This window comes from Coloeus monedula, assembly GCF_965178545.1.
Source record: "Coloeus monedula genome assembly, chromosome: Z".
NCBI lineage: Eukaryota > Metazoa > Chordata > Aves > Passeriformes > Corvidae > Coloeus > Coloeus monedula.
The window spans coordinates 23,793,017-23,809,189 of record NC_138822.1 but is presented as its reverse complement, the minus strand read 5'-3'; the positions used below and the strand labels follow the sequence as shown (position 1 = coordinate 23,809,189).

Here is a 16,173-nt window from a genome sequence, read left to right as displayed (position 1 = left end):
GCTCATATGTGAGATGAAAATACAAGCAGAAAACATTAATAAATTTTTTCAGATTATATTAATGCTTAGAATAACCTGAAACAAAAGAATTTTAATGGACAAACTGAAGATAGGAATCTAAAGCATTACTCAAAAAATTCAGTTGAGCAAATCTACACAAGAAGTTCCAAACACTGCCCAAGGACTAGACTACCTGCAAGCTCCTGTGTACTTCCCTGCCCTTAGCTGTACTCCTGATTATTCTCCTATTGCCTGTATCCAGGAGTACTGTCATCTTGAGTGAGATGCACATTTTGACAACAGAAGTCATTTCAGATCAACAAAACTTGGTGTTCCTACACTTTAATTATCCCAGAGGCTCCACAATCCAAGAGGCACAGACAGAACATATCCAGCATCACTGAATGCTTTAATTCAAAGTAATTCAAAGTAGCTGTGGACCTTTTCATTAGCCTAACAATTTCATATAATACAAACTATTCTGAAGCAGAAAACCTGCCTAATATTCATGTGCTATTAAATCCTACAGCATAAGATACTGAAGTGTAATATGCACTGAATAAAATTAACTAAAATTTCACACTACAGCTGTTTCTAAGGCTAATTTTCAAGCAAGCTCCTTGTATCTCCTTTAATCATTTATCTCTAAATTAGTTCAGACTGAGAGCGTATTTAAGGAGTAGGTATTACACTTTGAAAGACTATGGGCTTGACGAAGCAGATTCTTTATCTTGGAAAGACATGGGGAGTACTAAACAGATGCCTCTATTTCTCCTACACAGTCTCTTTCACATCTCCTTGTTGAGATGACTCACAATATGTACATTCCATTTTGTGCAACCTAAATCAATAAATCTAAACCAACTCCACAGGAACAATTCCCAGTTCACTATGGTTCTTCTTGAGCAAGAGTAGCTTCTTTCAAGGACACAGAGCATTAAAAAAACATAATTTATTATTCATTCAGCTGTTAAACAAGCAAAGCAAAGCAAACGTTATTTAAGCCTCCACATTACCGTTTTAGTTTCTTTGAAGTTTTATATTGCCCTGTGATTAACATTCATCCTGGTACAATCACCTACTACTACTATTGCAAAAGACTGGCAAGGCTGAGGAAAGGCAGTAAGAGTACAATTGTTAAAGTACTATTATTATTTGGCAGTGCAATTGTGTTTTCCAGTTTAAAGCTCCTACAGGTGGACTTAAACTTATAATTACATAATTGAAGTTATTTTATGTATGAATAAACACCACTGGTTAAATGAATAATTATAAATTGTAATCTTATGCACAATTTTTGTCTGATTTTTGTCACAGAAAACTGTTAAGATAAAACAAGATTCTTAGTTTTAAGGAATGTTGCAAAAAAAAAAAAAAAATCACTACTTTACAAGGAACAACTTAACCCAGAGAATTGTGGTGAATGATGCTGCATCCAGTTGGCAGCTGGTCACTAAGAGTGCTCCACAAGGCTCATTATTGGGCCCCATCCTGTTCAAGGTCTTTATATGTTGCAAAATTATTAAAGGATCAGGGGCATGGATCATTGACAGAATTATGGGATCAATAAAAGAAGTGTACAAGCAAGAGCCTGCAAGCAAAAGGCCTGCATGAGAAAAGCCCTCCATGAGAAAAATCCCTGTGTGAGAAACAGGCCTGGGAAACAAAAAGGGAGTTTTGAAGCGATGCAGCTGTGGAGATAAGACCCGGAGGGAGGAGGGTGAACTCTGAATTCTTTTAATCATAACATAACTGTAGAAGCTTGCCAATGTAAGTCCAATTAGGTAGAAGTAGAAATGTGCTTTGATAAGTTTTAAGCCACTTAGGAGTTAACAAGCTGGTATACTATATAAGTGCCTTTGGATTGCTAATAAACGGAGCTTGCTCTTATCAACCACATTGGTTTGGACTGCAATTCCTCCCCCTGCTGGAGTCCACGGACCTTTTTTCCCAACATTTATAGATCATGTGGACAAGGGGATGGAGGGCACCCTCTGTAAATTTGAAAACACTAAGCTGGATGGGAGTGTTGATCTCCCAGAGGGCAGAAGGCTCTGCAGAGGGATCTGGACAGGCTGGATTGATTGATGGGCTCATTGTAATCCTATATTGAACTAATATAATCAAATCTTTCTTTTCTTGCTTCAAGATGAAGAGCTACAATCCTAAGATTTGTTTCCTCAGTTTTTATCTAAATGCATACATTCACTAAGAAAAACCCTTGCCATCAAATTAGCATTTCACAGACCATTTTGTGGGTGGAAATTACCCAGTTTTGCACAATTCGGGAATGTCCAACTCTGTTAAACTGAAAGAACATGTTTTGCTAAAGAACTGTGACAGTTAATGCAAGCAGGGCAGTCACATGCAACTAGGAGTTTTTAACTCACACTATGACAAAAGCAGGCTGGAAAAGTTATTAGATGAACCACACCATGCTGAAAAAAAAAAACAAAAGGGGGGGGAGCGGAAGAAAAGCATAAACCAAGTATTTACCTGTCTTTTTTACTCTTCCCTCTTTGCTTCCCTGCAAGAATCCGCAATTCTTCTTCAGTGGGATGTTGATACCACCGTAAGCTAAAGAAAAAGAAAATCTCAAGTAAAACAATACCATCATTAGCAATTTAGAGCATGGCTTTCAAAAAACTGTATCACAACAGTTATATACAGTTATATGTTCACTGAAACATCTGTCATTGTGACTCCTAAGCAAGGCACCCTTGTGTGCCAATTCCAAACCTGGCTGAACTGAACAATAGCTAAAGTTCAGTTCTCTTCAGCAAATGAGACATTTATACATCATTAGAAAGCTCTGCCACTTTGTCATTCACATTATAGTCCTTCAGTTCTCAAAACACCAACTGTTAAAGATATCATCAAATAGAGCAAACACAGTCGTGCAAGGTAGAAAAGGTCACTAGACCATTACAATTAGTCATCAGAATAAAACAACTTTATAAAGCATAATTATATCCCTCCCAAACCCAGCAATTTTCCAGAATCTGAAATAGCTATTATCTAACAATCATTACCAGTCTTTTTTCTTAAGCAGAGCAAATTGTAACATCAACATTCCTTTTCTTAAACACCTCCTCAGTGATATCTTCAACTTTTACTACAAAAAGTGCTATTAAAAAAATCACTAGTTTACACATAGTTGACCTACAAGTTTTTCCAATCAATACACCATTCATTTAAAAGACAAGAAATGGCACGGAAATTCTGAAGAGGACAGAGATAGGTAAATGTCTAAGATGTTATATTTTACCTAAATCTCTACGTATGGCAAAAACCTTAGTAGCTGAAACAGGGCCTTTCCCACATTCAACAAGGGACGGTTACTGCCCAGATGCAGGAAGGGTGTCACTCTGATCTCCACTCTGAAATGCTGAGGCAAAGGAGACCAAGTATTAACAGGAACAGACTTGAGAAATGTGTATGGAAGTAGAAGGCCACCAACTGTCAGCCATGGCGACACAGGGTCAACACAGAGATGATAAAAGAATCCACAACCACCACCTCAAATTAAGAAAACTTCACCAAGTAGAACCATTCAAATCCATGTTGGTGAATTAGAGATGATGTCAGATCCAATTTCAAAAAGTTAGCAAAAGCAAATTTGGAAGGCATCAAAACCCAAACAATCTCAAGCCATTTGATAACATTTGACTCCCAGTTCTGTTTTGAAAAGGCTTCCTTCATCTTGGGAACTCTTCAAGAGAAAAGAATGCTAGTACCAGCCCATAGAACATCAAACCATTGCACACTGCAAATTTCCGCTGAAGGAATTCACTGCCAGTTCCAAAACTGAAAACGGCAAATATTGCAGATTTTGCACAAACACAGTTTTGGAAGGGAAGAAAGGAACCAAATTTTGTATAAGTAAGAGTGAAAGTTACTTCATTAATTTATTTTTATTATGTGTGGTCCAGTTGCAGAATCTGTGATTTGCAAACTTTGCTGCAAAAGACACTTAAAGACTGAGACACAAATAAACCAAAGAAACAAGCTTTTCATCCAAGAAGTCAAATTACTCTGGAGAAGTTAACCTCTTTCACATGACCCAAAGCAACTGGGAAAAAGAAGAGATATATTCTCCTGTTTCGTCATTTACCACATCACCCTGATCCGAACTTGGGATGCTAATGATGAAAGTCACCTATGTGGTAAAGAAATTTTTCAAAATCTTCCCTGCACAGACAGAGAAATAGTACCTAATGCAGCAGAACAGACAAAATTCTTGTTCTATGTAGCATGCTAACACAATTCAAACAACAAATTAAACCACAATTTGCTCTTAATTATATCAGAAAACAATGTTGCAAGTGATGCCTAATTACAACTAATAGGATAAAGAGTTTTGGTATTTTTCAGCTGATAAACCCCACACACCTTGCATTTAAAATCTCAAAACCAAGAGATTTGAACAAACATTTTCACAAAGACAGAGCTAATAAAAAGTAGTTTACATCTATTTTAGCTTACATATGTTTAAAACTGAAATCCCACAACTGATTACCCTGTGGTTTTGACATATCCAAGCCAGTGTGAATACCAACAGACACACAGACATGCCCTAGTTAATCTGAATGAAGGTCATTAACGAATGCACAACAAAACATCCATTTTCTCCTGTCTTCCTGACAGGGCCTGAAAACATAGTAACTGAAATAGCTGAGTGACTTAAAAGCAACGTTTTGGTAGAGAATGTTTTGTTAGTTAAAAATAATGCAAGGCCTACGCAGATATTTAGGTTGCCAATTCTAGCAATAAATATATTTAGTTGCATTCAAGCTCTGAAAATAGCACTGATTGAAAAAGTTTCTTAACAAATTTATGTAAATAGCTTTTCATGAGTCAGTGATAGCTATTTATTCCATTAACAAGTAATTACCTTAAATCTGTCTATCCTAACAATTCTCTTAGATTTTGAAAAGTCTTTGTTTCCTTTTAACGGACTTCCTATAAACACATAACAGGCATCTTGAAACAAACTGGTCACTTAAATGTTTCTGTCTTGTCTGATAACATGTTTCTCCTCCCTCCCATTTAGAGAGGACTATCCACAGACATTTCAGACCTACCTTGCCTACCAATCCTTTGGAAGCAAGACATTCAAACTAAATCACTTAAAAACCACTGCTGGATACCAAAGACTAGTCAAAGTCTACTGACAAAGGAAAGGAGGAGCAGCTGGTAATTTTTCCTTAGACAGCTGGACTGCTTAGGACTGTGCCTGTACACTTATGTGTATAAAACCCTCTACCACTCCACCCACACACTGCTGGCAAAAAGACAGCACTAAGGAGAATGGGTTAAACATAAAAGATAGTTTATCAGGTTAAGTAAGAAAATAACTGTTTTTTTTCTGCCATTAAAATTCAGCTTCTTGTTGCAGTGAAGCTTCTGACTTGTTTTTATTTTTGGAACACAGGATTATTTCTGACTTCTTATACAATTCCTGTATTCAGGGAATTACTCAGAGTGCCTGAAATTACAATGCACTAAAACAGTCACCAGATAAATAAAAAAACACTAAAAGCAACAATGAATTTTTCCAGGCTACTAATGTGGAAGGCAGTAATAAGACTTTCACTGACTTCACTAAGAGCAGAATTACCTAAGGACAAGAGCTGAAATCCTGCTTTAGGTTTTTATCAATCTGCAGATGCGCAAAGATGAATGGAGAAATGGATTTGAAAAATATTTGAACAGCAAACTTCTCCCTATCATTGGCACACAGCCTACCTTAAAACAAGGATACAGTCTGTGAAAACTTCACAAGATTGAAGAACATGGGCATAATATTGACAAATTATTTTAGAAAAGCAATTGGATATTTAGATTTTCAAGTAAAAGTTTAAATCAATCTTAGATATAAAAGGTACAATATGTCATTTGGATAATTGCTGATAAAAAAGACTCTCATGGTGACACACCTTAAAAATAAATGGTAAGCAGTTTCATATTCATTAGTGTAATGTTCTTTTTAGAGCACAAGAAAGGTGATCAACACCCAGCCAATATGGTTAACAGTGAAACTTCACACAACAATTAAGAGTATGATTCCTGTTTGTGTTATCCATCTGACAGTTACTGTTCTCTGTTATACCCAACACACATATAAACAACATTTACAGTCACTTCTCATTAGCAACTTGTTGGGTGATGAAATGGGGAATATTAAAAAGGAACATCTCATAATTATAAGATGTAGAGGAAAAAAAGTCAATGGAAAGACTTGTTAATACTCCTATGGAGTACATTATTATTAAGGATACTCCTTCAGAAAGCAGGGAATAAAGATTTTATATTCTCAAAATTTTAACAATTATGAAAGACAGCACACTACCTGCTAATCATACAAAGTGTTGTTCTTACCAAATGAAAAAACACAGTGTCTATGATTCCTTTTAATGTTTAACATACCGATTTATGTTCAAAACAGCTGCTGTTTTTCATTGTTATTATGGTTACAGCCACACAGGGAATGCTCCCCTTACAACTCATTATGTCTGTTTGATCCATTGTTACAAGGAAGTAATGTACTGAAATTTATACTAATCCTGTCCTATGAAGTATTTAAAAAGAATATAATTTTTAATAAATACCTAAGCATTCCTCATATGCAAGGCTAACCAGGAGGTGGATTATCAACAACACAGAGACAGTGCAGAGGAAAAAAGCCCTTATATTCTTCAGTATCTTGTATTCAATTTAGCTTTTAAATATTACAGGATGCACCTTGTACCTTTAATATAAGAGCTCAACAACAATTAACTTTGTGACTAATAAAATTAATAAAACAAACAAGTATGTTCTTCTACAGCAACACTGTTTTTTTACCTTGAGCCCACAAATCAGGTGTAACAATGCTATAGTAATAAATTTAATAAAGGTCAATTACTTTTTAAAAAACCAAACTAAATCAGTACGTTTTACAGTTACTACTCTGATGCATAATTGCATTATCATATTCAGACACTTTCTTACCTGCCACTACAGAGAAGCCAACGAGCAAGAGAATAGTGAGGTATGATCTTCTGTATGACACTAGCCATTACCATGGTAACCACCAACTGTACACCTATTACACCCTGTAGAGAAGTAAGTAAATAACAAGTCAGTATCTGTTTTAGAAAAGAGGTGAAGTATCTTTTTAAAAACAAAAAATTAATAACACTGTATACAGGTATAATACAATGCGGAGGAATGGGGGGGTGAGGGGACAGAATATGGTAGCAGTTAAAAAAAAAAAAACCCTGAAACTTGCTACAATCACTTGCAAACTTTATCAAAGGGAAAGGGCATTCCCAGGTCACCACAGCTAACCTCCCTGAAGAGGTCTAAGATCTTCCCCCTCATAATGCTGGCCTCATTATCTCTGTACAGGTATTTCCTCTTTGTTTACCTACATGTGTGGGTTTCCATCTTCTCTGATTAGTTGTTTTCAAGGACTCCTCTCTACATCACCCTCATCCTTAGCTTACCAGCTCAGCTTACCACTTTTTCCTCTTGATTTGCAGGTCATCATCTCTTTCCTCTTTAAGTCCTAGTCTAAATACCAGTTTGGTCAGACTATTGGCAAAAGATGATCTTGTCCCAGTTGGTCAGGTGGATACTGTTCCATGCTAGTAGTCCCTGCACCTCAAGAAAGAATCCCGTGGTCACACAAGCCAAGTCCCTGCTAAGCAATGAGCTGTTAACCTACAACTCTTCACCAACCTTCCCCCTCCCTACCAGCAGTATCATCTTTCATCCTAAATAATGCATTAAGGAAATTCTTCCTTCAATGCTTTCTCCTTTCTTTAGTAAAACAGAAATTGTGTCAATACTGCTTTTATTAAAAAACATAGGCAGATGAAATGTTTTTGGATATACATTATTATCCATAATTCAGTATGATTAAGGGAGATGGAGACAGTAAAAATTTTTAAGTATTTATAAACACTTTCAATATGTTACCAAACTTTTTGTAAAAAAGTGCCACATATCAATTAAAAGTACTTGTTACTTCTTTATACTTCGAAGTAACAGCTTTGGAGGGGGTCAGATACCACCAAGTTTCTTTGGTACTCAAGATCTCTCTTTGCCTTCTCCCCCCAGGGAATTTCTAGTGCTTCTACACTTCAGTACTTGAGGTACCTCAAAAAGTAAGACCTCACTTTTGTTTATGTTCTATGTCACTGAGATCAGGATCAAGAGCTGTAAGTATTTGAACACTCTACCTTTATTAAAGATTATGCATAGCTCTGCACATAGATTACTCAAACCAATTCCACCAGTTCCCTAGCTAAGGGAAGTGTATTTCTAATGAAAGAAAGTGTTACAAGCTGCATGACTAATATATATGCTATATTCACATTACTAAATTGCTAAGGGAAGTATATACTCTTTGGGTACAAAATAAACCATGCATTTTAAAATCTAATGTTTATTCTGACCACCTCAAACTAAGTCTAACCATTTCCACCCAATGCAAGAGAGCAATCACTGTCCCTTCATCTAGCTTATCTACTAAACCATGATCCTCAGAATTCACTCTCTCAGGGGGAACTTACATTAATATTTCTCTAGAATAATGTTTTTATTAGAAGCACAGCCTGATCAGGTCAATTACGAGCTAGTATGTCTCTTCAATTACTCCTAGAGCTTCTGCAAGGGAAAGAAATTGCCTTAACTCAAGACAACAGGAGGGAAAAAGATGCAAATTGAGGCATTTACTTTTATACAGGGCAGCAGATCCACTAGCAGAGCTAAAATACTTACAATTCAAGAGACTACTTAAAAATTCACCAGCAGAAATTCATTTCCTTACTCAAGCAAAGGCTGCACATTGTAACAGAACCCATTAGGAACAATGTCTCTTAGCCACTGAATGTCTTTCTGCACCCTATCTACCCCTTTCCAGCAGAAACTTAAAGCGCTCATTCCCATAAAGTTACTGCTGTATTTGTCAAAAATAGAAATACCTACAAACATTTCAGTGTACAAATGAAAATAACCTAGCAAGGTTTAAGCCACACGAAAAAAAAAAAACCAAAACCAAACCTAAAACCCCAATGATATTTCTAAACTTAATTTTGACCTTGTGGAGGAAATATCCCTCTGGTACTTTTCTACACTTCAAGCAATTAAAATATATATATATATACAGAGAGAGAGAGAGAGAGATATGCATGCACCACATATGGGCATTTTTCTCAATTCCTGAAGGTTAGTAATCAATCACAAGCAATACGTTAATAGAGAAAGGCACTCACATGAAACTTTAAAAAATCCACTGCATTTATCTTCCTGCAATCTGCCAAGAACACTAGTCACAGGAATATAGGAGATGATATGGTGAGTCAAAATAACAGGCTATGTGCACAGCATAATTATTTGCAAACTCTACCCTTTTGCCTGGATGTGGTTACACTCCACTTGTATGTTGACTAATGCACTCCAGAAAAATCTACAACTTTCCAAACTACCCCATATTACAACACTAGAACACATTTTCCCTCCATCCCCAAATACAGGGTTCAATTCAGGCCCTGTCTAGATCCAGTCTCCCCCACACTTCTAAGTCTTCACACTAATATCAGTTTAAATCCAAAACCACTCATTTCAGAAACATAAATGACTAGGTGTTGGTTTCCACCAACATCTTACATCCTCTACTTGCATGCTCTAAATTAGAGGACACAGGGCTTAGCTTTTAGTCAGAAATCTACAACTTTAAGAATCGAGAGTATGAGAAATAAAGAGTGGTATGTGTTTGAGGGACAAGATGCTCAATGGCAAAGCCCAACACCACAGGGGGTTTTGAGTACCTCTGGTAAACAAACCTTGGAACCCACCACCTGATCTGTGATGAAGTAATTAGCACAATCAGGTTGACTCAAAACTAAGAGAAGCACTACTCACCTGTTAAGAGATGAGGAACTGCTGCACAGATTAAATAATGTGTCTGCAGTTACAGAATAGTTTGTGGAATTGAAACCATTTCATAAGACCTTCAATACTGATTCCACATAATCCATGTCCCTACCATGCTTCAGCTTTGCAGCTTGAAATTTGAAATCGAAGTTCAAGAAACTAGAGAGAGAGGTCTGTATTCTGCTGATTGGAGACATTTCTGTGTCAATCTCTCTAATGCTGAGAAGCATGGAGACCAAAGAAAAGATGACTGTGTCAGTTTTTCTGCAAAACACAGGCTGGCAAGCAATCTCCTGGTCAAAAATGAGACTGAAATGGTACAGCCATGCAGCTACAAGACTGTCTAATAAACTGCAGTCTGGCTGTGTTTCTGCCACAGAGGCAGATCTTTGATGAGAGGTGTCTCAGAAGTCTTGAGCACTGTGTTCACTTCCCAGTCCCTCAGTAAGCATGGCATTCCTACCTTTGTTTGAGTAACACAGCACGCTTTACATGAAAGCTTTAAATAAAACCTAGCAGAGAACACATTACGTAGTCCACAAGAATAGTTTTAGCAGTTACATTAAAGTAAGAGTGACAGGTTAAATTAAAAGAAGATTGACAGGTTTCTTAAAATTGGTGGGAAAAAAGTGGCAGGTCCAAAAAGCAACAGTATAAGGTTGAATAAAGTATACCTTGAACTTTGGTTTTCACCGTCTTTTATACTACATACCTGGACACAGAGTCGCTGACTAGCAGAACAACAAAAACTAAGAATAAGCAATTAAGATAAAGTTACAATATTCTTATCTACACGTTAAGTGTACTTATAAAACACCAACAGCTATCTCTGAGTAACAAAAAGAAACCCCAACAAATTTTTTAAAGTACTTCTATCTAAACAACATTTTTCATCATTAAATGATTTATAGAACATGAAGTACAAAGACAGACCAGGTTGACTGTATTATGCAAAGACACCACTCCAGTCTCCTTATTTTGACTGTGCCCAAGGTTATTCCTCCTTACCTGTAGTAAAAGGTCAGGGGTTTCTGTATTTTCTTCCCTTTACCACCTATCTACATATTACAAATAATTCAAATACCCAACTTTACACAGGACTTTGAAACTACTTGTTCTCTGACAGTAACCATCTCCTCCTTTACAAGATGAGGGCCTTGAGCTGAAGCCAACCGCTGTATACACCAGGACTGCAGTACGGATACAGCTGCATGACTGAAAAACAGCTGGTAAAATCCCATTTAGAATTTCACCTTCAGAAATGTAATGCCTGCTGCTTACTTCCTGAAGTGCCAAGTCCTGTAAAAACAAGATTTTAACATAACTGCACTTGAGTATTCTACAGATGTTAGTACAGGGCATGACAATATCTTTCAATGGTAGCACACAAACATAATAACATGGCCGTAAATTTCCAAGTAAGAAATGGAAAAGGTGTTCTATCAGTAGTGGCCACCAAGGTTTGTGGAAGAATATAACAAATACTCTTATCTCCTGCAAATTCAAAAGTGCAATGGTATTTGTGAAGTCTGGAAGCTAAATCAATACAACCTCTTTGAAACGCCATTTAATAGCTGACACATTCTTGCTTTTGCTGTTAAATGAGACTTTTCCACATAAAAATTCTTCTCCATATGCAAATTTTTCTCCATATCTGTATGTCCATGCTAAAGCTGCAGCTTGCAAAAGCAAGGCAGTGTTCTCCTGGAACATGAATGCAATTGAAAATTCTTTCCTGAACAGTAGAAAATATTATATAGGATGGCCAAAGAAAAGTGAGCTTGCTGTGCAACATCTTAAAGTGAATGCTTCCTCTGAAAGACTACTTTCACAGAATATCTATAGTCATTATACTAATCAGCAATCCGAGGCAGTTCAAATCCTATGATTTTTAAAAATCAGACATTCATACAGCTAATTTTGGAGAAGAAATCTATACCAAAAGAATCCTTCAACATTCAGATTTTTACTTTTTTCTTCTATTCTCATGAGCAAGGCTTCCCTGAATTAGAATTTTCATGCACCTACCATTGTTTACAACAAAGCAGAGATGAACAACAGATGCATAAAGTGGCATGAAGAATATACAAGGTATTCAAGACTACCACCCAACTGCTCACCCTCCCAGTGTCTTTCACACCCAAAGGTCACTTCTCTCTTGGCCACAGTATCTTTCCACAGAGTCAAAGAAGAGCCATAAACTGGGAACAGTGGCTGTGCACGACTCCCCTTGAAACAAGGTGATTTGTTTAAAACTGAAATTATGCTTTAGTCAGTGAACAGCATTTTACCTCACAGTCTTGCTTCTTTTACCACTGAGGCTCTCTAAGCAAAGATTACAGAAGTAGTGGTCATTAGGCAAATCAAGTTATTGATACAGAACTCTCAGGGCTGGAATAAGGGCATTTATAAAAATGCAAATTTATCACTATCACTGAAGAGGCAATACAGAATACCTGTTTTAGTGAACACCAATATATGCAGAATATATTATTAAATTATAAGTAAAACTAGTTCAGTGAAATTATCTACTACATGGGGGGGGGGGGGGGGAGGGGGGGGAGAAGGTTATATTCCATTATTACTATTTCAAGAGTTTAGAAGTCTAGTTTGCCCAGTATTTCTACAAATAACACATGTAGGAACTACAGAAGTTCCCACCCTCTATAACACTTGCTTCTTAAAGAGCAGGCTGTGCCATTACAGGAATCATTCCAAGTGTAAAAACTGAAAAGCCTTTAACGCTTCTGCCGAACAGTCTAAAACACCATGGTCTTACAAAGTATTAAGACACCTGTGTAGAGTTTAAAGTCATGGCCTAACTGGCATTGCAACTGCATGGATGAGTCCTGACAGCCCCAGCTCGGCAGATGCTGATGTTTATAACTTGATTTCTAAGCCTCTTGGTACAAAATAAACTGATGAATGTTTCATTCTCCTGTTGCTTTGGAACTGGAAAATACAGCTTCCAAACAGCATAGAAGTAAACTACCATCCTTTGCCTTTGCTTACGTCATGGAATCACACACAAAGATTATTTGCCCACACTGCCAGCACCCAGCAAAGAAAACTGGACCTGATCTTTCAACCCCATTGCAACACAAGCAAGCACTCCATCAATTTAAATAAGGACCTACACTGAAAGGAAAAATTTTTTGCTTTCAGTTTTCCAAAAGTAGCTTTCAATACTAAACCACAGTACTCAGAGTGCTGCAAATCAGAGGAGCATTTGAAGACCTTTTGATTAAATAGTCTAACCCCTGCAGAAAAGGAGGAAAAAAAAAAAAAGAAGAAAAAGACTTAATGAGAAAAAAAATACAATTCCTTTCATAAGCCAGAATTTACACTATAAAAAGTACTTTAGTGGAACAACATTATTCAACTTTTAAGTATGAGAACAGTTAAAAGGCAGATTTTATCAAAGATGTAACTGCTAAGTGCATTTCTTAAGACTTAGATCAATGAACAGACACTGGTGCCATAGTTAAAATGACATATTCACACTTACATTCATATAGTCACATGGAAGAGAAATATATTAACGGCCAATACAAAATATATTTTTATACCTGCAGTTGCTTTTCCTTGTATCCCAAATATAAGTACATTAAAAGCTGAGCCAATTAACTCCTGTGTTTTAAATGATAACTAAAACCTAAATACAAAATTCAGCAGATCTTTATAGAGAGCTATCTTTATATAATTTAATATTCATTAAATACTTAGCCTACCCTATTGAAGGAACATATATCCAACAAGGTTACATCATCATCAGATATTACACCAGTCAAACTTTGTTCTTCCACTATGTTACAAGGTCATTTATTGTGCACTACATTCAACCCAATAAATTGTAGCTGTGATGAAATACTTGCGGTGAAAACCAATTTGAGGTGGGACTTTTTTCCATGAGGTCCCTTCCAGCCCCAAATGCTCTGTGATTCCATGACACTCACATGCTGCCACAGCACACATGGCAGCTATGACATGACCCAGAGCACCTAGAGTGAACTGGTGGCAATGAACAACAAAGCATCTGGCAAAGACTTCTGGATATATCCAAGATCACAAACACGGTCCATTTACAGGGGATTTAAGGAGATGTGATGAGACAGTTACATTCATAGAATCAACGCTGGAAAAGAACTTAAGATCATCAAGTGCTGTCAACTCACCACTGCCACTATAATCCCTGCCACTATAATCACCCAGCGCCAGCTCCAAACGGTGCTTAAACTCTTCCAGGGATGGTGACTCCACCACCTCGCTGGGCAACTTATTCCAATGCCTGACCACGTGAACAGTGAATTTTGTTTTTTCTAATATCTAATCTGAATCTTCCCTGTTTTAGCTTGAGGCCATTTCCCTGCATTTCACTGCAGGCATGGTAGAAGAAACCAGCCTTCACCTCACAACAACCTTCTGTCAGGCAGTTACAGAAAGAGAAAAGAATCCTATGCATTTATAAAGAAACATCCTAACCCCGTTACAGAGCACTAAGTGCAGTGGCTCACTCTACTTCCCAATGGTAAAGCACCAGAGACGGAAACAACCACGGGAACCAGTGGAACCGTATCGGTGTAAGATCGCGGAAGGCAGCAAATACCGCGGTGTTCCCTTCACGAGCGCCAGTTACAGCGCTCGATGATGTCAGTCCGCTGCCTCCCTACCCCAAATGCACCCAAATCCCCGAGGTGTCCCCACAGCCTGGGACCGGGGCCCGCAGCAGCTCAGAGCCGAGCCAAGGACGCGAGCGGACCCGCCGCCCCGCTCCTCGCCGCCCCGCTCCTCGCCGCCCCGCTCCTCGCCGCCCCGCTCCTCGCCGCCCCGCTCCTCGCCGCCCCGCTCCTCGCCGCCCCGCTCCTCGCCGCCCCGCTCCTCGCCGCCCCGCTCCTCGCCGCCCCGCTCCTCGCCGCCCCGCTCACCATGGTGCCCGCGCCGGCCCCGCCCGCCGCCGCTGCCGCCCGGCCTGGCCCCGCTCCCGGCACATAAATCTGCCCGCCTGCCGCTCCCGACCGCCGCACGCCGAGGTCACGCCGGGATCCTGCCGCGACAAGGCCCGCCTGAGCTGTCCTACCCGGTGCCTGCGCGGGCGGAGCCACGGAGCGATGAGACCGCGCCGCGACGGACAGCACCGGCCTCACCGCTCCGCGCCCGCGGGCTGGCGACAAGCGAAGAAGGTAGAGGCGCCGGCCGGGGCACACGGCCCACAGGCCCCTCGGCGACAGCCCAGTCAGGCGCCGCGAGCCAGCCGGTCCCGGGCAGGGCACCGCCGCGACCCCAGCCACGTGACACGGGAGGTCGCCCTGAGCGCAGAATTCCCCCCCCCCCCTACGCCCGCGTGCGGCGCGGCACCGCCGGAGCACCGGGAGAGGATCGAGAGGGGAGCGAGGAAGGGGGCCCAGCCCCGCGGCAGCATGAACGGAGCGCGGCGGGGCAGTAGGGGGGAGCGGGTTGTGGCCATGCGCGAAGGTCACTGCGCCCTCCCCGTGCCGGCGCTGCACATGCACAGCGGTGCGGGCTGGGGGCGGAAGTGTGGCTGGACTTGTGCCCGGCCATGGTCGCGGTTAGCGGGACCCGGGGCCGGCTCTCCGGGGGACGGGGCGGAGTCGCTTGGCCCGAGGGAAATATGTGTTCGCCCTGCAGAACGCCCACCACTGCGCGCGGCCTGCCTATGTCCGATGGAACGCGCGTGGATAGCCCGTCCCAAAGGAGCACTCGGAAATAGTCGCGTCCCTCAAGTGGAATAACAGCAGTTTTCTCGTAAATCGTGCGGTTTTAAATGCGCTGCCGTGGTCCCTTATGTGTGAGCTAGAAACAAGTAGGAGCATTCTGCTTTAATAGATAATAGTATTTCTGTGGAAAATACTTAACATCTGTTCGTATTTTACCAAGCTTTTCTTGCCTTCTGAGAAACCCAGAAGGGTAATTCACAGACTCACAGGATGGTTGGATTTGGAAGGAACCTTATGGATAATCTCATTCCAGGCCCATGCCAAGTCCAAGGAATCCTTTCATTAGAGCACGTTGCTCAGAGCCCTGTCTACCGTGGCCCTCCAGGGATGGAGCATCCTTCCATTTTCCCTGGGCAACCTATGCCAGTGCCTCACCACTCTCACAGTAAGGAATTTTTTCCTAACATATAATCTAAATCTCTTTTAGTTTAAAACTACTCCTCCTGGTCCTATGACTATCTGCTGGTGTAAAAACTCACTCTTCCTCTTTCTTACAATGCCATATTTAGAAAGG

General features: G+C 39.9%; 1 protein-coding gene across 1 annotated transcript in view; it reads right to left on the bottom strand.

Annotated features, from left to right (window-relative positions):
- The window catches only part of TMEM161B (transmembrane protein 161B), a 36,503-nt gene extending 21,573 nt beyond the window's left edge, over positions 1-14,930 (bottom strand). Inside the window, exons 1-3 of the mRNA XM_082300854.1 lie at positions 14,850-14,930; positions 6,994-7,097; positions 2,497-2,577 (exon numbers count right to left, since the gene is read on the bottom strand). Of these exons, the coding sequence (XP_082156980.1) occupies positions 2,497-2,577; positions 6,994-7,097; positions 14,850-14,852 (188 nt within the window). The 5' untranslated portion in view covers positions 14,853-14,930. The remainder of the gene's footprint in view (positions 1-2,496; positions 2,578-6,993; positions 7,098-14,849) is intronic.
- Between the last annotated feature and the right edge of the window lie 1,243 nt (positions 14,931-16,173).